The sequence below is a fragment of the Argiope bruennichi genome, chromosome X1 (genome assembly GCF_947563725.1).
Source record: "Argiope bruennichi chromosome X1, qqArgBrue1.1, whole genome shotgun sequence".
NCBI classification, from domain to species: domain Eukaryota; kingdom Metazoa; phylum Arthropoda; class Arachnida; order Araneae; family Araneidae; genus Argiope; species Argiope bruennichi.
Genome location: NC_079162.1, coordinates 134,255,907 through 134,283,245, shown reverse-complemented (window position 1 = coordinate 134,283,245; position 27,339 = coordinate 134,255,907). Strand labels below are relative to the sequence as shown.

General features: G+C 29.7%; 1 protein-coding gene across 3 annotated transcripts in view; it reads left to right on the top strand.

The window, feature by feature from the left end:
• The first annotated feature begins 7,768 nt into the window (after window positions 1-7,768).
• LOC129958579 (ras-related protein Rab-24-like) overlaps window positions 7,769-27,339 on the top strand; it is a 31,462-nt gene continuing 11,891 nt past the window's right edge. The window contains exons 1-3 of one of the 3 annotated variants that reach the window (XM_056071151.1): window positions 7,769-8,060; window positions 16,563-16,691; window positions 21,814-21,882. In XM_056071151.1, coding sequence (XP_055927126.1) covers window positions 16,578-16,691; window positions 21,814-21,882 — 183 coding nt within the window. In that variant the 5' untranslated portion in view covers window positions 7,769-8,060; window positions 16,563-16,577. The remainder of the gene's footprint in view (window positions 8,061-16,562; window positions 16,692-21,813; window positions 21,883-27,339) is intronic. The other 2 variants (XM_056071150.1, XM_056071152.1) reach the window with 2 other exon arrangements.

The following is a 27,339-nucleotide window of genomic DNA, read 5'->3' as shown; positions in this document are numbered from 1 at the left end:
GACACCAAATGTTACGAAATTTCCGGGTTCGTTTGGATAGTGGAAGTTATAGGGTGTGGAGAACGCTCAATCAGCAGGCGGAAGTAAAAAAAAACAACGACCTTTATTTACACGAAGACACACATGACAGCACAAAGACGACAACTATATACAGCATAGAGAAGACAATTATCTTCAGCCGAGACGTGCACACAGCAGCACACAACAAGACTCTACCTCAGACAGTAGCGCACAGAGTTCAGCACTAGCTTGACTCCGTCGCTTCTCTACTAATCTCTGGAAGACTCGTTCTTTACCGTCGATTCCGACTACTACTACCGGCACCTGCAGACTGCCTCCTTTTATAGGTCTCAGGAGACGGGGCTAGACCGCGCAATACAGATGACTGTAAAACAGTCTTTCTGATGATGGAACCAACTATGCTGGGAAGCAAAATTACAGGTTTGTAACATTATGAAGAAATGTCGTATAATAAAAAGGCAGAGTAAATAATTAAGATTTTAATTCCTTAATGGTTATAAAATATTCTAAAAATACAATTTTTTCGATGCTATGAAATTAAATCAGTTCTACTTATTCTTAAAAATGCACACATACACAAAAAAAAAGATATAAAAGTTTTAATAGCAGATCAAGAAAAAAAATTCACCCCATATAAAAATTATACAAATATAGATACATTTTTTTTTTCAGGAATTAAATCTTTCTCCCTAATTTCGAGAAATAATTTTACAATTCAATGTAATAAAAAATGTTTTAATAAGTTTTAAAAAATTCAAAAGAGCGGACATATTTAATTTATAACAATTAGAACCTTATCAAAGCAAAAATTATAAATATTTGTTTTTTTACGTAAATTTTATGCAGTGTTATATGAAATAATTGAAAAGCGATTACCAATTCCCACATAGATTTGCTGCATCTTGAAACTACAAGACAATTTTAATTTTTCTCAGAAATCGAAAAAAAGAAGGATCTATTCTTCTCACAAAGTGAAAATTCGACGCGATAAGCAACACTGACACTGCTTTCGAATAGCTGCGAATTAATTAGCACTCCAAATGTGCGGAAAATCTGCAGAAAGGGAAAGCAATATCTTTGCCCAATTTGTGACACTTTAAAAGTAGTAAACAATATAGGAAATGGAGAAATTAAATTTTAAAAGAATCACATTTCAGAGCGATAAATATATTACGTCATCCATCCTTTAAAATTAGATTTAAAACAGACATTTTAGAAAGAAAAGTTTATATTTTTTCAAAATGCTTTTTTAAGAATACAAAAAGCCTATAAAAGGAATTTAAATTTAATTCATTAATTAATAATCCATTCATCTGATGATTATTTCTAATTGCATAGTAGAAATCAATGGTTTCTTTTATAACGATCTATGAAATCACATCCATAAAAGTTTGTATTTTGTATAAGAAATATTTACACATTAACATTTTTTTCAAAACATATTTAACAAAAAAGAGTATAAGACCTCTTGGTGATAAAACACGCGGAAATTAAATTTAAAAAAAAAGAAATTTTCTTTTCACTTTATTAATATAAAAGTGATCATTCTCAGGTAAATGTACCTTGAAATCTCATGATAAACACTAGTGAATACTTCGGTATCAAAAACAGCAGAAATGAGATATGATTATCAAAAACTGCAAATTCAAGTAAAATGAATCTCAAGTTTCCTCACTTTTGATATTTTTACCTTGAGTATTGAAAAAAAAAAATTTAATTCATAATGCTTAAAAATTAATTTATGATTGATCATTGTTTGGTGAATGTACCGAAAAGTTATCGAAGAAATAAGTCGATTTCCATTTTATGTACGATATTAATGTAAAATCTTAAAGTCGGGCATAAGCAAATAAATTGTAAGTGGAAAAGGAATAAACACAGTCGTGGATTTCCTACAATCTAAAACCGCAAAGGAACAACTCCCCGTATTGACATGACGCTGCCTGAGTCAACACCTCTGAAAGAAAAGAAGGGATATCGGCTAATACCCGACCCTCCCGGAACATGCCAGAAACACAAAATATTCCTCTCTTGTGTACTCAGGGAATATCCCCTCCCCGTAACTGTAGTCATAAAGAGGGTTGAAAAGTGAACGGACCGGTAATTCTTGGAATTATCGTATCAGAAATAGGATAATAACAGAAATTTATCAAAATTTTCTCTGGAAAGAGTGAAGTCACGCTCCGCTTAATGGTAGAGAACTTGATTTTCCGATATTCGCATATGACAATGCACTCTCCAATAAAGATCATTTTTGATTGCCTGTGACATGTCTTCCTGATGGCATTTATTCTGTTCACTCTGCGGGCGCTATCTATTTGTTGAATATAAAACTAAAGTAAGTATTTTAAAGAAATGACCTTTTTTTATTTTTTTTTTTTAATTTTCAGAAAATGCGTTTCTCCAATAAATAAATAGTTTTGAAAAAAATCAAATTTAAAACTAAGCTGAAATAGATAAATTATTTCAATCACATGTTATTTAAATTAGTAAATTATGCATTAATTGCAATTAATAAATTATATATTTAATACTAATTAATAATTTTTAATTAATAATATGATTGAAATAACAGATATTTGGAACAAATATTTAAAAATAACAATAGCAAAATTATTTTTTATTCAAAAAATCGTGGATTATGCGAGTCACACGTTTCCGTGAATAGTATTCATTATTGTTTTTTGTGTTTCTTGATATTGATAACATAACAGAAAAATATTCAAAATGATCTTTGGTATTTTTGATTTTTCATGTTGGAAACAAAATAAGAGTTCGTAGTATTTGTGATTTTTTTATACTTGTTACAAAACAACAGTTCATCAAATATTCCTCTTTCCTAAAGTTTTTATTTAAAATTTGCTTAATTAAAGCCTATAAAATTTAGATTTCTTCTGCATTATATTATCTGTTCTGTACTTACAAGGGGAGGGTACGGGGTTGAAATCTCAGATCGGGATGAGATTTAGTATAATGAGGATAAATTTAGAATGTTCATTCATGAAAATATTAAAACGCAATGGCCAGTCAATTTGAAGAAAATGGTCCTCAAACTTTTGGTAAAGCTTATATACTGATAACTTGACACCGGTCTTAATGGTCCCGATGGCATGGTTGTCTGGGTAACCGTCTGGTATATAGTCGGTGCGGGTTCGAACCTGGCTAAGAATTTGTTTTCTTTTTTAATAACTTTTATTCAATTAAAAATTCACAAATACTCTTAATTAATATGTTTTTAATTTTTTCATCCAACATAAATATTTATTATCAAAATACATAATAATAAAATTAAAATTTTAAAAGAAAAGAATTATAAATACAGATGCATTTTTTAAACAAAATAAAATTATTTAAATTTAATTAACTATTACAGATAATTTTAATTAATATGCTACTTATTTTTATGCAAGGATAAATGTTTATTATTTTAGTACTTAAATTGTAATTTAATGTTTAAAGGAAAAATAATTAAAAACATGACATTAATGGCTACAGAAAATTTAACTTGCTTACGTCATTTTTCAAACAATTAATTTTCAAGTTCTTGGATTTTAATTATAATAAATTATCAATTCTAACTCAACGAAACTGTATTTATTTTGAAAAATTGAAGTGAGCAGCTGATATTTGTTAAATATGTAAGCAAACATCCCCAACTGACAGATGTGGCGGTAGCAGGGGGGCAAGGGGGGCAATTTCCCCCCTATCGGCAGCCTCTTGCCCCTCCCCCCCGTATGATTGTAGAGAGTTGTGCATCATCAAACATGATTATTTAAAAACCACCTTAAAGTTAATATATTGTAAACGTTCCAAATATCCAAGTAATGGTTAGAGCAATTTGACAATATTTGGCAAAATAATCGACAGTGTGCCAGGTCAATAAGAGGATGTATTTTGCAAACAGTTTTTGATAAACCGACTAAGAACTGAATGCAATTGAGACCTTAAGTTCGCAGATTTTCAGGCATCTGCTTCAAATATCTTTCATTCAGCTTATAATTTGCACTACTTTTGGAAATACAACCGACAAGGTAACAAGTGAATAAGATATCGACAAGGTTATAGACGCATTTTTTGACATTTTTTGGTCGGTCGACTATGAACTCAATGCGGTGATTGTTGATGTAAGCTTGCAGTCTTTCAAATATTTGATTAAAATGTCGTTCAAAGAGCTTATAATTTGTCCGACAAAGGAAAAAAAATATTTGCATTCCACTGACAATTTTTGGACGGCCGATATGAATTGAATGCAATGAATGTTGAGCACCATATCCACAGATTTTCAGACACCTGATTCAAATGTCGTTCATCAAACTTTTAATTTGCACTACTTTCGGCAATATAATCGACAAGGCGACATGTGAACAATGTATCACATTTTACCAAACATTTTTAATCGGTAGACTAAGAATTCAATGCGAGGGATGTCGACAATGTTAAGTCCGCAAATTTTCAGTCATCTGATTTAAATGCCGTTCATTAAATTTATAATTTGTACTATATTTAGTAGAATAATCAATAAACTGGCAAGTGAATAAACTATCACATTTTTTCTACCAATTTTTATCTTTCGGATACGATGTTATCATAGGTTATGAAGAAAAAAAATGTTTTCATCGAGTAGTCCGATTACCAGTGGAATTATAAGGGAAATTGAAGCTTTTATATTACACATTAATACGGCGATACAGTTGGTTTTCCTGACTCATCATTCAATTTCGAGTTCTAAAATAAATCGTCATCTTTTTCATCTAATTGTTACTTCCTCGGTAACGAAAACTAGTGATTTTTTTAAAAATCTATTTCACTATGAGAATTGTCTGACAAAAATCTAGTTAATGGTTAAATTAAATTTAATAAAGCATTCTATTCTTTCGACACTCTTGTGCATATGCATGTTAAGAAGAGGTGCTTAACTGTAGCCAAATTATGTGAATTCAATATAAATTCCTATAATAAGTAAATTGCTTAAATATAAATTAAATTAATTTAACAGTAAAATATCTGTTTAATGCAGTCTAATTTATCAGGCAGTAAATTATTACACTAAAGAAATAAAACAGACCGCAATTGACGGCAAAAATATATATATGTGGTATGATAGCTTTTTAGCTACACTAAAAAAAGTTATTCAATTGTGAATTAAATTTGTTAAATACTAAATTCTTCAGATTTTGCATTCAGTATTATAACTATGTAATTGGGGAGCGTATCTTTTAATCCCCCCCCCAGTTTTTTGTCTTCGTGGCAAAGACTATATAATTACAGGTTCTCCTAAATTTTTTATGGACTTTGGATAAGGATGGCTTGATAAAAAGATAACTAAAATAGTCATTCAAGGGATAGTTATATATAACATAGTGATCCCTTGATATACGAATTTACTTAACTTCTTAATTAAATGGACATCATTTTTGGGACAATTATTATTATTTTAATCCCTAGAATAATATAAAGGTATTTGAGGAAATGTTGGATTTTCAAGTGACTTGTGCATTTTAAATTACTTAATACTTTCATTTAATTGCTGATTTAAAATTAAAAATTTAGCAATTCTATGCTCGAATCAGACTTGTCAGTGTATATGAAGGGATTAAGAAAACTCAACACATGTAACTGAGGGGATAAAACTAACTTTGTGAGAGGCTTATGGGCCAGTTGCAAAACTTCGGTGGAAAAAAGTACTTAACCATAAGAACGCATGACTAAAAATGAAGATAGGGGAGTTCTATTCAAGATATAATTGTTTCCTAATAAAATGCTTTGGTTTGTTAAGCCTAAATATACATTGAAGAATAAATAGATGAAGAATCTAATGTTTAAGTAGTCAATTTGTCACAAGAACATTTTTCATTTCTTCTATAAAATATTTCATTCATATATTTGCAAAACATTTTTTCCAACTTTCATAAAAAACAACATCATTGTATCTTTTCCGCATTCTAAATTGTTCATGTCCGAATTAGAGTACATTTTTGTTCAGCCCACGCACTAATTCGAAATACATCGTACGGATTCGAAATGTATCTGAATTCCTGCTCGTTATTCCAATCTTTATTTAAAAATTATTTTAGTTCGGGGATTACGTTATTTTTTTTTTTTTTTCGTGACATGTCATTCTGGCACAATTTGTATTTCTATCTATATGCGAAATCTAGAATGAAATAAATTAGATCTCAGAGAAATTAAATCTTGAGAGTCTCATAAAAAAATAGACTCAAATATTAACAATCTTTTGACGGTCAGGGGGGAAAAAATTGAGAGCATTTTTTGCAAATATCTTTATAAATTTTTAGTGAAAGCAAGGGTCAGCATCTGAATAAAAAAAATTATAATAATTAATTTAAAATAATACTTAATAATAATAAATAATACTTAATTTTTTGTTAATTAAATGTAAAATTAATAAAATCAATGTAATTAATTAATATAGAATTAATTATTATGTGTTATTTTGAAGCCAAATAAGATAAATTGCTCCTGCCCCCCTGTCGGAGTTGCCTTGCCCCCTCGTCAGCAAATCTCTGCCGCCGCCTCTGCCAACTGAAGTAATGAAAAGAAATAGTAGAAAGCAGGAGTTAATTTATTGAATGCGTAGGCAAATGGTTCAAAGCATATTAAGCGTATACAAAATTCTTATTTAATTAACATGATTAGGAAATAAATACTTGCGAAGATAGAGTAAAAATTCAATTGATTGTCATTCTCAATTTTTAATAAGATGATAGGGTATGCATAGTACGCTGCCCAACTTTCTGATGAAAGATATATTTTTAAATGCAAATGAAGTTTGTTTCCCCATAGATCTCTTAAAGGAACCTTGCTTTTGTGGACAATCATCATTTATCAGTTGTGCAAGATCTCGAAATATATTTTTTTTCCAATATTTTTACTATAGTCACCATTCTGGTTCTTGTATATAATCGAAAGTAAATGTATATAGGATAATTTTTTTGAAATATTGAACAATTTTTTTAACGATGTGAGTATTTGTAATTAATAATTATCACCATTTATGTTATATTTATTACTATTTTTTAAATATTAAATTACAATTTAAGTATTAAAATAATAAACATTTATCCTCGCATAAAAATAAATAGCATATTAATTAAAATTATCTGTAATAGTTAATTAAATTTAAATAATTTTATTTTGTTTAAAAATGCATCTGTTTTTATAATTTTTTTCTTTTGAAATTGTAATTTTATCATTATATATTTTGATAATAAATATTTACTTTGGATGAAAAAATTAAAAACATATTAATTAAGAGTATTTATAAATTTTTAATTGAATAAAAGTTATTAAAGAAGAAAAATCATAACCAGGCTCGAACCTCGACCTTCCGTTTACGAGACATTTACCTAAACAACCATGCCATCGGGATCACCGAGACGGTTGTCAAGTTATCAGTATATAAGCTTTACCAAAAGTTTGAGGACCATTTTCTCGAAATTGATTGGCCATTGCGTTTTAATATTTTCATGAATGAACATTCTAAATGTATATTATCATTATGCTAAATCTCATTCCGATCTCAAATTTCAACCCTGTACCCTCCCCTTGTTAGAAATATCACGAGGAATGCACAAATTTATTGATAATTCTAATGTTAAATTTAATAGTGTGACAATAACTGAACTGAAAACACAACAAAACAATTTGGTATTGCATCATGCAACTTAAACCACGCCTTTCATTGAAATACGCATTCTTATTGGTCGATAGTAGGATATTGTAAACAACTTTCAACAAGTTTCAGCCAAAATTTCTAAAGTTAGCAGTGACAGATCGTCATGACTTAGATTGTTGTTATCTTTTTATTTCTGAAATATTTGAATGTCTCGTTCGTTATTATTTGCGTGACAATGTACACCATATTTTGTTTTGATTTGAAGCGGAGTTAAATATATGTTCTTATATAAACTTTGTCGTTGAAAGCATGAACTGCAAAGAATAAAAGTTGACTAATAGCAATGTGGTAATGAAGATAGAAAGCCACAAGTTCGTTCTACCATTATATTTTTATCTGATTGGTAAGATGTTATACTTTTAAACATACTGTATTATTTCTGTTGCATCAGTAGACATATAGTTTTTGATGCTTGTAGCCATGCATATGCGACAATCTATGTTGACAATTATATCGTTTATAAAATTCTTATGAGTGGGCTGTCTTGAATTTTGCTGCACATTTTTTTTTTTTAGTTGTGTCAAGTGCATTAAGTTACAGTGCATACAAATTCAATAACTCTTTATATCAATTTGAAATACATTAAAAAGACATGTTTTAATGTTTTGACTTTAATAAATTATTGCCGATGATGATTAAAATTATCCATTTGAGTGTTCAATGTCTCCAATCGGGTGTGAATTAATTATAAATAAACATGTCTTCGAAAATTCTATTTTATTAACTATTAATGGTTTTTGAATATCTGGTATCTTTCTGCTTAATATTTCATTAGGAAAAAAGTAAAAACTAGGTATTATAAAATGAAGATTAATATTTGTACAGTATTAACATAGTTAAAAGAATTTATTGAATTGCTCTATTTCTGATTTTAGAAACATGTATTATCTGAACTTCATTTTTTTGAAGAAAACAATCTTATATGTAGGGGAGAGTGTTGTTCTTTTAACCATTTCTGCCTTTGTTGACAGCTGGTGATAATTTTTTTTTTGTGTGTGTTTAGTACTAAGACCATTTTTTAATGGTATAACTTATTCTTCAGTACATGCATCCATTCTCGGAATATTAACACACACTATGGGTGATTTTGACCCAAAATTGACAGGCATTTATGTTTATATGTATATATTGGGCTATTTGTGCAAATTGATATATGATCTGAGTATGAGAATATATTTTTATGCAAATTTGTTTAGTACTTTCAGCCTTAATGGGCCTATATATCCCAGAAATAGGACTTCATTTCATATTGGGTAATGAAATTGTACTTTTTCATGAGTTATTGTAGAAAGAACCATTTTTACATGGGATTTCAAATTTTAAACATGCAAAAGCCAGGTTGAAAAGGTTAAAGGCCCAGATGTGTTTTTTTAATAAGACTATATCTCGTTTTTCATAACTTTTATGTATTCTTTCTTTTCTTCCTTTCCATTCATGTAAAACTTATTATTTTGAAAGTATATTGCCTTTTTCTGTGTAAAAGTGTTGGAAGTACAAGAAAATCAATATTTTACTCATAGTTTACATTTAAGATTTTTTGAGAGCATTCCAATTTGAAAATTCTTGTTCATTAATTTTTGTGTATATATATATATATGCTGAAAAAATTACTTTTATCATTCAGAATTTGATTTATTTTTATCATAAATATTAAGATAGTTTTTAGAGGAAGCATTTTATATAAAGATTTGTGTCATTTTTCACAAGAGAAAAAAAAAAAAAGACTTTTCTAGATTCTATATTTTTTAAGGTATTCAAACTGTTTCTACTTGACAAAATCTGATTCTTTTTCCAATTAGGTATCATGATCAATTTCCAAAGTTTCATTAGTATCACACGAATCTGAGTTATTTTCACTATTAGTAGGAATGCTTGTGAGAAGATATCTGATTCTGCTGCTCATGTTTGCACACTGTCTTAGCAGTGATGTTAAATGAATATGAAATACCAGCACATGCATATGGTAATTTAATCCCAATCCCTCCAGTAAAAAATATGCTATCTTGTTGCACTCTTTTCTGCTGTTCTTTTAGTTTTCCCATGAAGGTAGAGGAAATAACAAGTTCAAGTCCCCCTTCCCCCAACCTAAATTTCTAAGTAAAAAAGGAAGGATTTGATCATGAGTTGTTGGGTTAAAAACCCTTACTTACCGTGCTGATTAAAAATATTTATCTAATTTCACAACTAAAAATTAAGCATTACAAATATCACCTTTCACCTCATGACGATTTTTGATACATTAAGAAATAATATTAGTGTATGCATATTATAGACAGATTATTAGTCTTATTTTGTGCAAACTGATTTTTTTATTCCTAATCAAAATTGAGCTATAGAGGTTTAAATATGAAACTGGTGCTTGCTATACCTTTGACTGCCATGATGTGTTATTCCTTTGAGTAGATCAGAGTTACAATACCTCTTATTTCGAGAAAACTAGAGATACTTGATCTAAGATCTTTTTTACAGATTGTGAAGTAAACAGTAACCATATCTATTCGACCTTTGTCATGTGACATTTTGTAAGAGATTTTCACTCCCAACATGATAACCATTGTACTTGTTGGCAGGGAGATACGTTTTTAGATACTTGAAGTAAATTTTTGCCTTTTCATTTTTCTATGGATTGGAAGTTTACTTTTGAAGGTGTATTAAAATATTTCTAAGCATACTTCAATTTATAATTTGTTGTATGATACTACACAGTATCTTAATCTAAGTGATTTAATCTTTCAATTACTTTTTAGTTATGATTCTTTTCTTACAAGATTTCTTTTCTATCTTTAGATTACTTTACAAGACTACTTTTCTTCAATTTTTTAAATACTTTATTGATTATATCCCACCAAGTTCTGAAAAACCTGCTCTGTTATTCCTGGATAACTGCGTAACTGGCATAACTATTCCTAATATTGAGATAACATATAAAAAATGGTGTGATTATCATGAATCTTCATCCTCATGACAAACAACAAATACAGCTGTTTGACAGGATGTATTTGGTTCTTTCAGATCTTACTACAACCAGATAATGAACAACTGGATATTAACTCCAGCTAATAACAGTAAACCTGTTATTTATGATGTGGCCAAATTGGCTATAAATACCTTTACATTGTCTATAATTTTAAATACAATGATGAAATCAGTGTTACAGGTTTTGTTCCTTTTAATGAGACTTCTACTTTCATATGTAACTCATAAGCCTATGGTATATCATAATGTCATGCATGATTCAGCCACTGCTGGTTTGTTAGTGCAGATTCTGACCCAAAGTACTGTCAGTCTAAATATACAATCAACCTCTTTCGTTATATCTTCTGAAAATGAAAGGCCCTCTAGGGTTCACCAAAAAAAGGAGCAAATAAAGGAGGACCAAAATATAAATCAAAGATTGTCACAAACAATTCCTGAAAAATTAGTTTTATAGACATTGAAATCAAATATTATCCTTCTGCGAGAAATGGGTTTAAAAGAAACTCCTTTGTTTTATTCTTCCTTCAACCACCACCACGACCATAAAAAAAAAAGTTAGGAAAACAATGAAGTTTGAAAGTAATGATAAATTTTTCAGACTACAGGGAAGATATTTTCCAATTATTAAATAATAGCATGATGAATATATTTTATAAAGAATGAAACTTTTGAAAACTATGGACTCATGTAATTTTTTTTTCCTTCAAAAATAGCTATTTCATTGTTTTGTGTGAATAAAATCTATTTTCTCCTTTATGTTTGTTTTCATAATAATTCTTAAGTTAAAGGTACAATACCCTCTAATGAGAGGTACAACACTATGTTGTACCACTGACCATTGTGCAAGATTTAGAAAAAAAAAAAAAAAGTTAAAATTGAACATTTTTATCTAAAATGTGATAAGATGCATGTGATAAATGCAAAACTAAGCAGAATTAATGCATTTGCGACAGAATTGTCATATTACACATGAAATCAATTTTAAAAATAATATTGATCTGGGAAAGGTACAGCACTTTTCCTTACTATATTTTTATATGTCACTTATATATTTTTCTGTCCTCTCTTAAGATATTCCTCACTATTATTATTATTTTCTTTCCTTTTTGGCTGAGAAAGTAAATTTGATTAACTGTTAGTATTTCATATTTTCTTGTGGGCATTATATAATTAAATTTTACTAATTAAAAGCTAAAAGTTTAAATCTTGTATAGTAAAAAAAAGAAGAAAATGATTGTTATGAGCTTTTATTTTCATAATCAAACTCATGTTTATAAATTTGATTAATTAAATTCCTTGTCTGGTACCAACATTACTATTTTCATTTTAGCCAATCAGCATTTCTAAAGATTTTTTCAATAGAAATTTTTGTAGAGAATATGGAAGTATAATGGGTTATTCTCTCTTTTGAATTAAAGTAACTTCTTCATTAACCAGACATAATACCTGCCTGATATTTTAATTCTGTATTTTGGGTTGTACTACAATGGCTATACTCTAAATTTTATTCTGCTGGGGAAGAGGGGGGGGGGTATTTTTAATTATTTTTTAATGAATGCACTTTGAAAGAGATTTTGTCAAGAATATGTTTCTTAATACAAGTAAAATATTACTGTTAAATTTTAGAGAAAAAAAAGAGGGAAATAAATATTTGATTTCAGTTTATTTTATCTCTGTCTCTAAAAAAGGGCGGGGTGCTTTAGGGAGCTCCAGATCTGTGTTACTAAGAATTATGAGGGAAAGTATTTCAGAGATTGTTTCAGTATTACTAAGAAATGTACTTATATTGAAAATAAATAGCTGCCTAGAGAGTGATAAAAGAATTGGTGCTGAGAGAAGAAGAAAATTCTACAATCATTCTAGAAAATATTTGATTTATTTAGAGCTTTATATAGAGTTATTATGTCATAGTTTTTTAGGGGATAAAGATTATTTTAAAATTTATGAGTTATCAGTATGATAACTGGAAGAAAAATGATATTTGTTTCAGTTATTATAACATGAAGCAACTAAATAAGCAATATTAAAGAAACTAGATTGCTATTGGAAAAGGAAAAACATGTACAAAACTTCTAGAAACATCAGTTAAATTTCATGTCTACTAACAAATGAAAGAATATAGTTTCTCACAAATACAAGCATCAGTGTTACTATTATAATTATTATTTTAATATATATACAGGGTGTTGCCGAATTCGACGGACAAATTCAGAAGGGTGATAGGAGGCATCAAGAGGATAAAGAATTACCATACGATATGGGGTCCCAAACGACGTTTATGGGTTGAAAATCGCAAAAATATAAGGAGTCGGCGATCTTTTGGAAACTGTAAAAAATTAATAAAAAAATAACAAAAGGTGTTTCAGCTATGAATTTTTTAAAAGTGAGAGCACATTCTTAAAGGCTATTTTTTATGTAAATAACATGCCGATTTGATGAACCAGGGGGACGTAAATTATTGAAAACGAAAAAGTAGTTTAGAACCCTTATCTGCAAAAATATTAAAACTTTAAGAAAAATAAAAGCTTGCAAATATAAGGAATTTTATACTCTTTAATTTGATAAAAGTCTGTAGTGTGAAAACTGAGGAGGTTTTAAGATAATCAAGAAAAACTAAAATATTTGCCAGGAAACATCGCTGCAACATCGGTACCGATGTTTACAGAGGGTGTTGCCAAATTCGAAAGGTAAATTTAGAGAAGTGGTAGTAGGCATTAAGGAGATGAAAGATTTTCATAAAAGATAGGGTCGCAGGAGACGTTTAATCTGTGAATATAAAAACAGCTTGTATTCATTAAAAAGCAGTGCAGATGATTGTCGATAAATTTCATTCGCAAACAACATGTCAGGTTTCACGAATGACGAATATGCGGATATGCATTTAATTTACCACCGAGCGGATGGTAATGGATGGCTAGCATAAAGAATATACCAATAGCAATATCCAAGTAGGCGTTGTCCTTACCACAGCACCTTTGCAAATATTAATAGACGGTTGCTGGAGACATTATCCTTCAAAATAACGAGGCCAAGTGCAGGGCCCGAACGCCTCAGTGGAGGAAGTACCTTGTTTTCTTGCAGCACGTCCTTCCGGATTTACTGCAGGAAATACCGGCCATTGCATGCCAGAACATGTGGTTAATGCATGTTGGTGCACCAGCGCATTTTTTAAATTCTGTGCGTAACTACCTAGATCATACATATCCTGGGACGTTGATAGAACGTGGTGGACCTGTTGATTGGCCTCCACGTTCCCCGCCCCTTAATCCCTTGGATTTCTTCTTCTGGTGTCATATGAAATCTCTTGCTTATCAAACACCTTTGGATACATTGCACGGATCGTCGTAGCTGCTGGAGAATTCGCAAGAACATCTGGTATGTTTGAGCGCGTCCGGTGGTCCTTTAAACGTCGGTGTCGGTTGTGTAATGACCTTCGCGGCCGCAACACTGAGCAATATTTATAAAAGTTTCTCATCGTCTCCTTTCTTATGTTAAAATGTCTGTGCTGTAAATGTATGCTGTATTTGTATTCCAGCAAATAAATTTCACCGTCGTTTGCGACTTTATATTTCTTTGAAAATTCTTATCTCCTTGATGATTGGTATTACTCCTCAGAATTTTTCGATAGAATTTTGCAATACCTTCTGTAAACATTGGTGCCGATGTTTCCCGGCAAACATTTTAGTTTTTCTTCAATATCTTAAAAGCTCCTCAGTCTTCACACTACAGACATTAAATTAAAGAGTAGAAAATTCCTTATATTTTCAAGCTTTTATTTTTCTTAAAGTTTTAATATTTTTGCAGATAAGGGTTCTAAACTACTTTTTCGTTTTCAATAATTTACGACTCCCTGGTTCACCAAATCAGCATTTATTTACATGAAAAATTGCCTTTAAAAATGTGCTTTCACTTAAAAAAAAATTCATAGTTGAAACACCATTTTTTATTTTTTTATTAACTTTTTACAGTTTCCAAAAGTTCGCCGACTCCCTATATTTGTGCGATTTTCACTCCCTAAACGACGTTTGGGAACCCATGTTGTAAGGCGATTCTTTATCCTCTTGATGCCTATTATCACCCCTCTGAATTTGTCGTTCGAATTCGGCAACACCCTGTATATGTAATAAATTCAATTTATCCACATTCTTGAAATTATTTTCTGACTACTTGAATTTAAACTTCAAAGTTATGTGGAGTTTTGACTTTTCTGTGCTTCTCGGGGACTAATTTCTGTAACTGTCCAGCGGTAAGATGTTGTTTCACATGAAAATCACATAGCTAAAATAAATGCTGGCTCAGCTAAATTTCAGTAAAATCCACTTTTTGAAGGTATATAAGCTCTGAATGCTTTCATTCAGTTCTCTTTTTTATCTTTTACATTTCTGTGAGAAGTATGTTGGTTGAGTTCCTGGGCATAGTTTATATGCAAAGTAATTTTAAAAGCTTCTAAAAATGAATACTTTCCTTAATTATGAAGAATTTAACTGTGATATAAAAAGAATTTCTATTCTTCTTATTGCCCCTCCCAAAACAAACGCATGCACACACACACACACACACACACACACACACACACACACACACACACACACACACACACACACACACACACACACACACACACACACACATATAATAATTTTTATTCATTTAAATTCTTTATTTTTCTAACTATTTAAATACAGGTTTAAAAAGTGTTTTAAGCTGCATGAATTTCTGGCTTTTTTCATGTCTATTGGGTCTTATTACTGTATAAACTCTATAGGCTTAAAAGACTGCCATATCACATGAATAAGCACCTAAAAGTAATGTTGTGTTAGTTATTTGATAAAAGTCCCTTTTCAAATTACAGGCATATTACCATACTCTCTTTTTCTGTGTTTTAGCATTGACTGTGAATATGCTTCATAGGTTCTTCATCGTGATTCAATAATGAACTATAAAATCATCTTGAGAATGAAACTTTTTGTCTGATAATGAAGAACAAAATCAAGTTGTTGTTTAAAAGATTTTTTATTTTTATTTTCCAAATAATATTTTATTTACATAATTTGACTAAAAGATTGAATGTGATTTATTTTAAAACACGAATTTTTATTTTGTAAAATGGTATAAATTAAATATGTAACTGGATAATCATATCCATGTAACTGTCATGTAAGGACTCATTGGTGAACATTTTACTAATGAGTCTTTTATTAGTTTTGCAGATTCAAAGCCTCATTTATAATTTTATCAAAACATATCCTATAAATAATTTGTTTTATGATTTCAATTATAAAATGTTATTTTTTTTAACAGTGTAAGTGGTTATCATAAATAGTTATAAGACTTATATTCTTGTGATTTTTTTCTTCATGAAATAATATAAGATCTCATTATAAACTTTGTATTTTAAATCCATCCCTCTCCTTTTATCAAAAAAGGAAACGTTTTTAATATTATTGTACAAAAAATGTTAAATGCTCTGAGCTACAATATGCTAGCAAAGTGTTAACTGAAAATGTACTAAGAAATAATTTTATAATACTTTTGGCAAAGCCTTAATTACTAGTTTTATCATCTTTTATTACCATTTAAACCCTTTACACTCTTAAATTAATAGAAATTAAGGCATTGAAAACTTTCTTATTTTATAAATTAACCTTTTTTTGTTGCTTACAAATTAAATAATCTCACACAAAAGAGATATGAACAAAAATATATACAGTATTAGCAGCCATATATTTTATATCCAATAGTATCATAAAATAGGGATATTAGAGACAGTTTTATATTTCTATTAAACTTTATAAGTATGCAGTATATATCAAAGTATTTTGTAACAGCAATTATTAGAAGTCTTATTTTTCTTTAATTTTATTTTTAGAGTGTGTAAAGAAAAATGAGTAAAGTAGATATTAAAATTGTTCTCCTGGGAAGGGAATTTTCTGGTAAAACTAGTCTTGTGGAGCGGTTTGTATATAACCAGTTTGCAGGTGAAAATTTGTATCAGAATGTAAGTATATTTAACAAATTTGTTTTTGTTTAAGTGTCAATTTTTTCATTATCTTTGGAATAAGTAAAATGTGAATATATTACATTCATTACCTCTGAAATATAGCTGCATGCCTGATTAATATCTTTGCTTAGTTTCCATTTTAACTTTTGTATATACTATGCTGTGAAAAGAATTTTCTTCAGAAAGAACTGTGATTTACACATAGGAAGGTTTTCTATTTGATTATTATCCGAGAATCAGAAGCAATATGGAATGGAGGCAAACAGATCACTTATTAGAATCGGTTTTTATTAAAAAATTATATATCAAATGTTGAATATAAGATCCAAAGCTGGCAACTTACAATCTGCTTTTTAAGAATTGATTGATTTATTTTTTAATTAAATATGTTTTAAACATGAAGTAGAATTGTTGTTGTCTGGAGGGAATTTGTCTAATATGTAGTAATGGAATGTCCTGTGTAGTTTATGCTTTTAATTTAATGGCTATATGTAGATTTTATGAAAGAAAGAAAGGAGTTTGGAGCTCCATCAGCATAAATCTCTTTGAGAGACCTTCAGCAAGTGTTTTGGTACAGTGTATTTAATAATGTACCAAGATGAAAATGCTTTTTAATATTTTAGCAATAGATACTCATCTGTGGACAGCATAAATCAAAAATCTTTATACAAACTTTAAGAAGCAGAGGCCTTGAAGTTAATGTAGTTCTTTTGCTGTTTATTCTTCTTTTGGTCTTTTAATGATGGTTAATAGACTAATAGAACTTGTGGCAAATCACCCAACCTATTTTGATACATTTTCTAGTATATCCCTGCAGAAATTTTTGTATTATATAGTGACCACAGGAAATTTTGCTTGAATTTTGTAAAATTTTTTATTGTTTGGTAGGAAGCTGAACACTATTAAACCTTAAAAAGCTCTATGACTCTTTACTTGGAAAGTTTTACTATTCTTTTTGTTATTGATTCTTTTTCAAAGTAAGTTCATTATTTTTTAATAATGAAATGCATACAAAAATAGAATAAACAATGAAGAAATCATTTTTCAACATTTATCAACATGTCATCAAACTGAAAGTTAAATATTAATTTAAAATTTAACAGCAGTTAATTGAAATCTGAATAATTTATAAAATATGGTGATAATTATGCGCTATATAAAGCATTTCAAATCAAATACCAAGTGAGTATTCACATTAAATTGATTCACTTTAAATTACATAAAGCATTTTAATCCATTGCTGTTTGCATTTATAATATATGCTGATTAGAAATATTGCATTTTGTACACTTACTTATGGCTTTCCATCGTTGTCTTAATTATGCTGATAATATATGCTGATTAGAAATATTGCATTTTGTACACTTACTTATGGTTTTCCATCATTGTCTTAATTGTGATCCATAAAAAGAGGTCTAGAGCTAATAGTCCTGAAGAATTGGTGCTGTCTCATTAGATAAAAATCTAGCAAAGTGCAATCCTGTTTATTCTGTTTCATTAAATTTGTGGAAAAGGTTTGGAATGAATTGCTCATTTGTTTTTGATTTTTTAAGGCATTTATGTTAAAAAGAAGCTGCTGATTTTTATCATCTTCAACTCAACTGATCTATGGAGCGAGCTTTTACGTCATAAATGATTGTCTGGGGGGGGGGCAGCTTTGTTAAAATTGCCTTTTTAGAAATTAGGAAATACAAAATATGCATGGTAGCTATTAAATACTGTTACAAATATTGAGTCACTTTATTTTACTGACATTAAATAGAGAATGATAAATACATCAAAATGATGAATATCATAAATGAATATTTATCATCAAATAATTTAATTTGAATTGACCATCATCATTATTGGTAACTAAAGATAATATCTCATACCAATATCTGATTACAGCACAAATTATTTTAAGAGATAATCTGTTCCATTTGTATGTTATGAAATTTTTAAGAGAGTCCAAACTTTTGTGCTATGTAGTATTTACTTTAGTCTCTAAAATTCCCCAAATGAAATAATCTAAATAACTAGATCCAGTGAAGAAGGTGGTCAATCTTCTTGCTGAATAAAAGTGAGACAGTTGAGCCCATGCATATTTTCTCAGTGTGATGGTGCAGAATTTTGCTGGAATATTTATTTCTTTTTTGGGGTAAAAAATATCTACCCAAATCATTACAGAATGTTTGCTGTGAAAGCATTGAATAGTTCGAAGGTTTTCAGCCAAATCTTCAAAGCTTGCTGAATCTATAACATTTTTAGCCTTATAACATAGTTCTGTGCAAAACACTTTTTCATTGAAAAATATTATTTTGTCAGTACTTATGCTTCTGTATTTTAGTACTTCTTATCTAAAGGTTACAAAGATGTAGTTTCCTGCATTTTTATAATCTTTTACTTTCTTGTGTACAAAGTATATAGAGAGGAAGTATTGTAATCATCAAAAAATTTGAACTCGAAATTTTAATGCATCTCCACATTTTAGACATCCCTAAGTTCGGATGAGATATTTTTAGAATTATGTCCGTCTCTCTGGGAGCATGATAGCTAAAAAAATGTTTCGAGATAGACTGATGAAATTTAGCATATAGCCTTTACACCAAGTTTGTAGATTTTTATCAAATTTTGAGTGAAATTCATTCAGAGGAAGTCTATCTGACCAGTTGTTTGCATATAATTTAACATGATAACTACAAAACAGAGAGCTATATGGATAACATTTGGTACACAAATTTAGCATCTAAAGAGTAGATTGTTATGAAATTTGGAGCCAAATCTTTCAAGTGGTTGATGGTCTGTCGGTCTATACTTTCACAAGCATGTAAACGCGATAACTCAAAAACGTAATGACTTAAATATATGAAATTTAATATGTAATTTTGTCTCTGCAGCTGTATTTCTGTGTTCAAAATTTGATTTCAGTCGGTCTAAAAAAAAATTTCGTCCACAGTTGCTTGTGTATTAACCTCATCCCAGCGGTTAATCGCCTAAGATCGTACATAAATAGTCTCTTCACAACTGTTGTTCGCCAGTAACACGCAGTTAATAATACGCAGTGCATTTATTAGAAAGTGTATGAGAAAATTTTGGATAACCACTCCTGCTGGTTAATATTTGTGTAGCAGCCAAACCTTGAACTTTTTCTTCATTTATGATAGCATGCATTGTTTTATGACTCATGCTGTCTTCTGCAGCTATTGTATTTGCTGAATGTTGTGAATGTTATCTGAGCATGGATCACCTGGCTTATGTCGATTTCTTACAGCTATTATTATTTAGTATATTTACTTATAGAATTATTTATAATTCTATAAGTAAATATTCCTTTAAAACCTAGCGATTTTAATTGCTTAAAGCAGGAAAAAAATCGCAGTAAAGTGTTTATCATTATCCTGTTGACTTTTTTCTTTAAAATATTTTTTAAATATTGCTTTGCACAAAATTTATCTTTGCAGTTAGAAAGTTACCAGTTTCAGAAATAGTGAGATAAATTATTTTAACCTAATAATTAAAATTAATTCTCATTTTTTTTGCAGAATTATTGTATTTAGAAGCTACCCTTTACTATTTCTTTTTTATGTTTGATTGAAACCTTGGAGTTAGCACACTCTGACAGTATTGTCCACCCTGCTTGTTCCACTGTAATTATTCCTCTGCTTTAAGGAAATTAGATATCGAAGTCCTCATAAAGATGGATTATGCAAATAACTCAATTTGTTTTATTCTGTTACCTTTGTGGTTTTGGTCAATGGTTTTTTTAATCAAAAATTATATATAGCTCCATCAACTTCTCAGATGCAATCAATCTTAGAGCAGTCCCCCCCCCCAGAATATTGAATATTATCTAAGGCTTAGGAAGGTCATGCCCCCCACACTTGTATTCGCCCCTGACAGAATCAGGTAATTCCCAAAATAAGATCTAGCATTAGATGAGTCATTCTAGTAATTTAGTACTGAAAAGAACTAACGGCAACAATATTATTCAATATTCTGGGGGGGAGAATGTTATCCAATTTCATTAGAACACAACAACCTAGGTTTCAGTTTGGCAATCATAATTAATGAAGTTGTATCATTAGCAAATAATGAAGTCATATTACTATAGCAAAGAGAAAAATTAAAGTTTTTACAGTATGTATATATCTAAAGTAGTGTTTGATGTGTCATCTTTAGGAATACAGACTTTGAAATATCTGTGTATGGATCATTAGATATTTTCAAAAGTACCAATCACAATTATTTTTGTGGTAATATCCTCTCAAGGATTCATAAACTTAATTCATAGATCTTTCATAGGACATATATTGGGGGCAGGGGTGATAAGTCCCATGATCTAGACAGCTATGTTAAATTGCTGTCCCAATATACTAAAACTAGGTTAAGGTGATTGAATAGCATGACTAGATTTCTTTTTGTAACTCTGGAAATGTTAACTAAAGGAAGATCAAATAATTTTTCATATTGATCTGGCTGGTAGCTGATATGGATAAAAAAAAAAAAAAATCTTTGATGATGCCAATCCAAATTTTAACAGGATGGGGTGGAGGTGATATTGACTTTATTTCAGGAGTGAAGTGTTGAAATCTGATTCCTCCTAAGATTTATCATGTATGTAGGCTCTGTGCACACCCACTGCCATGGTATGAAAATTTTGAGAGAAGGTGAGAATTCCGATATCCTCATTAGCTAACTATGGTTCAGAATTATGAAGTCTATCCAAGAATGGCCTTCTCATTGCTTCAAAGTGGGGCATTAATGTAATTAAACTAAATCAATGTTGATGCTTCTTCCACTGGTTGTTCATGGCATTTGTGATATGTTTATATATAAAAATTGACGTATCTCATTACCAGCGTTTGGTGAAGGACTTTTGACTCACCTTGTGTTTCATAGCTGCATCAGTAGGATTGATAAATGTATTATATATAGCTCCATAAACTTAATGATATTTCAACTAATGATATTTTAATACCTATTATGAAAATATAGTTTTATGCTTAATCATTATTATTCTTTACTCATAATCTCTCCCTCATCTGTTATCAGAAGTACTTTTGAATACTTTCTATTTTATTGAATATAAGATAAAAGTGAATTTATTGTTATTGATAAAATACTTGTTTCATATCAGACCATAGGAGCTGCTTTTGGTGCTAAGAAAATAGAAATTAATGGCCAAGTTCTAACTGTAGGCTTATGGGTATGATTTTAAACTTTTCATTTTTTAAATTTTATTATTAACTTTATGTAAACATTTCCAAAAAAAAAAAAAAAAAACAGAATTTTTAATTTGGATAATTTTTTCTTGAAGCCTCATTTGACAAGTATTAACATTTTGACATATATGACACATATGCGAAGTTTATACACAAGTCATAGTTTATATACAAGTTTATATTATAGCCTGTGTATTTTCTGTTGGCGGTTCAAGGTCACCGCGCTACTGGTACTAGACAACCAATAACGAGGTAGAAAATGTGACCTTGAACCGCCTACAGAAAATACACAGACTATAGGTTGGTTCAAAAATCATGCTGAATTTTAGCTTTACCAAAAACTAAATTCATAAAGGTCCAGATTTTAGAATTGTTGGAATCTTTAGCTCGATTCTTTTCATTAATATATATATATATATATATATATATATATTATTCCATTAGCTGAAAAATATATCTTAGAGAATATACTTATCAGCCTAATCATGCTGCATGAATTTTGTTTTAATGAAAATACTGATTACTGGAAAGATTTGTTCAATACATCCAAATGCTAACAATGAAATATTAGAGCCAATTATGACTTAGATGTTAGTTCCAATTATGGTTTTGGTATTTTAAAAAGATGTGGATGCTTAGACAAAATGATGAGGAATTAAAGTTAATGTTTTTATTCTTCGCATTATTGGCAAGAGGCAGAGGCTTGCCAAAGGGGGAGGGGGAGGCAAATCCGACAGGAGAGCAGCCACAATTCCTCTAATTTTGCTGCAAATTAACTCATAATAAATAGTTTTTACATTTAATTAAAGGAAGTTAAGTATTTTTTCGCTTTTTTTATTCAGATGCTGATCCTTTCTTTCATTGTTAAAGATTTACAAAAGTATTTGTAAAAAAAATGATATCAGTTTTTTTACTGACCATCAAAATATTGTCAGTATTTGAGTTTATTTTTTTTTATGTAACTCTTGAATTTTACTTGCACTAAGATATAATTTTGGAAAAAATATAATTATATTTTATTCTAGATTGCAGTATATATAGATAGAAACACAGATTGCGTCAGAACGATGTGTTATGTTAATTGAAAAAATGCATATACTCATCATGGAAGCTATGTAAAGTGAAAGTAGAAATTATATTCAAAACGTTTTATAAAAGAATTTTTTTAGAAATTCAGCATGATAAATAAAAAATAAAAATGATGTTTTCGCCAAAAATCGATTTTTTTTTTTTTTTTTTTTTTTTTTGTGTATGTGTGGAAACCCTACCTAAAATAATTTTTATAATAATTGCAACACTGAACAGGAATTCAGATACATTTCGAAACCGAGGTAAATAAGCGCGCGTGCACAACAAAAATTTACTATAGTTCGGACACGAACAATATTGAATGCACAAAATATATAATGATGTTGTTTCTTAAGAATATTAAAAAAAATATTTTGTAAATATATGTGCAAATTTACTATTTTATGTAAGATATGAAAATTTTGCATGTGAAAAATGGGCTACTTAAACATTAGATTTCCCATGTATTTATTTTTCAATGTATATACAGACTTAAAAAAATACAATGCATTTTATTAAAAAATAATTAAATCTAGTTTATAAATTCCCCTGTCTTAATTTTTAGCCACGTGTTCTTGTGGTTAAGTTATTTAAAGTCTATATTTCCCTCGAAGCTATTGGAAGCTAATATTCCTCCCAAAAAATCTTATCCCTTCAGTTGCATGCATAGTTTTTCTTAACCCCTTCGTATACAATGACGAGTCTGAATCGTGTATCGAATTACTAAATTTTTAATCTGCATTTAAGTGACAGTATTAAGTAATTTAAAATGCAAAAATCACTTGATAACTTATCATTGCCTCAAATGTTTTTATATTATTTTAGGAATTAAAGTAATAATAATTGTTCCCTAATATGATGTTCCATCTAATTAGGAAGTTAAATGAATTCGTATGTCAAGGGATTAATGTTTTATATATGAATATTCTATGAATAACTATTTTAATCATCATTTTATCAAGACATCTTAATCTAAAGTCTAATAAAATTTAGAAGCACCTGAAATTATATAGATTTTGCTGCAAAAAGCAATTGAAAGAAAAAATGAAAAAGAAAATTGGAAACAAAATATATATATGTTTCCCGATTGTATAGTTATAATACTGAAAGCATAATCTGAAGAATTTAGGTAGTAATATATTTAACAAATTTAGTGCATACTTGGATAAGCTCTTTTGGTGTAACTAAAAACTACCATAACATATATATTTATTTTTGGTCGTCATTTGCCGTCGGCAATGTTTCTTTAGTATAATAATTGCAGCCTGTAAATTAGATTGCAAAAAACGTATATTTTACTGTTAAATAAACAATTTACTTATTCCAGTGATTTATAATGAATACATATAATCTGGCTATAGCAAAGTAACTCTTCTTAGCATACATATTGCACAAGAATATCGAGAGAAAGAGTGTGTTTTTTTTTATTAAATTTAGTTTAACCATTAACTGGATTTTAGTCAAAGAATTCTTACAGTGAAGTAAATAAAATGAATGTACCAATTCATTACCGAGGAAGTAACAATTAGATGATAAAAATGGGGATAAATTTTAGAACTATTCATTGAATTTTGAATTAGGGAAAACATTTCTCTCGTCCTATTCATGTAAAATATAAAAACATGTTTCCCTAGTAATTCCACTTGCAAATAATCGAAATAGCCGATGAAAATAATTTTTTCTCATAACTTATGATAACATATTAGCCGAACGACATAGAATAATCGGCAAAAATCGGCATAGAATAAGCGTCTTACTTACTTGATACTTTGTGGTTTATTCTGTCAAAAGTAATGCAAATTATTAGCCGAATGAACGACATTTGAATAAGATGTCTGAAAATTTGTGGACTTCCATCGCATTCAGTTCATAGTGGGCCGCCCAGAAATTGTTAGCAGATTGAGATAACGTATTCTCCTTGTCGGATATATTGCTAAAAGTACTGCAGATTAGAAGCTTCATAAACGACATTTCAATCAAAAGCCTGAAAATCTGCGGATTTAGCATCTACATCTATCGAATTGCGTTCATAATCAGCCGATCCAAAATTGTCCTCAAAATGCGACATCTTATTGACCTGCCACCCTATCGATTATTTTACCAAATATAGTCAAACCTCTTTAGCCGTTACGTGGATATTTCGAATGTTTCAACATAATATCTTTAGAATTGTTTTTAAATTATCATATTCGAGAATGTGCAGCTTTTCCACAACCATTCTGAAGGGGTTAAAAATTTTGCCGACGAAACTCTCAATCTCTTGCCGTTGGGGAAGAGGCAGGCAGTTGTCGACGGGGGGAGGACAGTTGCCCCTCTGCTAACGTCGCCTCTGGCAGGAAGATATCTTATATGCTTTAATATGCAGAATAGACAGCAATGGAGCTTTCAAAACGAATAGGGAGATCTTTTTAATTTGATTCTTGGATCTTTTATATCTCCCAACTCTCAGTTGGAAGTCTTCAGGCACTGATTATCACATAGCATTTCACTTATTGCATGACATAAGTGAGACTTTTTGTGAATTTGAATTGTGATTGGTCATAAAAATTAGATCTTTTATGCTTATATTATACACCAAAAATTAATGAGCAGCCTAAAGGAAGAGGCTATGCTCACAGAGAAGTCAAGATTACATCTTTAAAAAGTTCTTTGCTATGGTAAAAATGTTTACTATAAAAACTTAGAAATTAATCAACCCATTCCTATCAACATTTTGATGATTTGGGAAGAGTTTTGTCTACCAAATAACAATGCATGAGTCAATGAGTTGGGTGTGATCTCTGCTCCTTCTGAAACAGAACGATCGGCTGAAACCGGAGTTCAATACTTTTTAATGGGATTTTTTTAAGAAATTTACCATACAGTTCAAGTGTGGCACAAATGTGGAATTGCTGGTTCAAATGTCATTCTCATCATCTGATCACAGTTCAGAATACAAGAATCGCCCCACCATGGCTTTCATGTTGCTCCAAAACAGAACATAAATTTAAAATTGAAAACACAGTTCAGATGTAGAACTCTCAGTTGTCTGTTCAAGTCAGTGTAACATTTTCTTTATGGTAAATATTACCATAGAAAATTGGGTTGAAGAAAATACAGTAAATGAATATTTTAGTCGAAACAAAAACTGCAAAAATAGGACTTCAAACGTATCCAGAGAAATAAGCAAATGCTATAAAATATAATGAAATTATGACAGTGATTAATTAAATGCCTAATCAATTTTTCGTCTTTCAGAGGCTGTCTTAATCCTATATAACTTTCTGGTCATTCTATTTCTATTCAATTTTAACCACTATCCTGGCCCCTAAATATGTTATGTTGAACTAGTGTTTTTGCATGAAGCATGTTTAATATCTATGACATCTTTTTAAAAATATTGCTGATGAAATCATATTCTTCTTTTCATTACATATTGTCGAGAGTTTACAGTTTGTGTTTATATTATCAAAGAATTGGTCATAGAAACCTAAATGAGGAATCATTTTTCCATATTGTATATTTTTGTTGAAGACAGGATTTTTTTTTATATTAGTATTTAAATGCATTTTCTACAAAAAAGCATTTATCTTTCTAAAAGGCAGTAAAAAGTTTTATTCTTAATTGTCCATCTAACTATTAGTAACTGTTTCTCTTAATAAACTTTTGAAACTGCTGAAAGACTGGAATTTGAAAAAAATTCCAGTTTATCGCCATCATGTTATGACCAGTGGTAAATTTTTATATTCTGAGCCCACATGTGCTAAATTATTTTAAGGTCCCTCCTAGATAAAATCTATTAATGACTAGAAAGTGACTGCAGTTTATTTAGATGTGAATTTACTTATTTTCGCTTTCAACTTTGTCTATTTTTTTAAAAATTTAATTTGAAGGCAACTCCCGTATGGTTTGTTACCGTATCTGTTTATATCAGGGTCATTCTGAAGGTAAATAACATTTTGGTATAACTAAATAAAAAGGAAACTTATCAATCCAAAATTTTATTTACAAAGTCACTGTACTTTACTCAATTTTTCAATTTAATCCTCATAGCTGTCTAGACATTTATTGTGACGTGAGACCAATTTTTCATTTCTGATGCTATATTATTCTACCACTTAAGTTTTGAACCAAAATGTCACTTCCTGTTTGGATTCTTCATCATTTATGAACTATTTTGCACCCAAATATTTGTTTAATTTCGGAACCGAGCGGAAATCACTTGGTGCCAACTCGGGGCTGTAAGAAGGATGTCCTAAAACTTCTTGCTTAAGACATTCAAGTTCTCGCCGTGTTCATGCTAATGCGTGAGGCTGCGCATTATCATGAATTAAAACCATCTCTGACGGTAACATTCTGCATCCTTTGTTTTGGATGGCGCGTCTAAGTCGTTG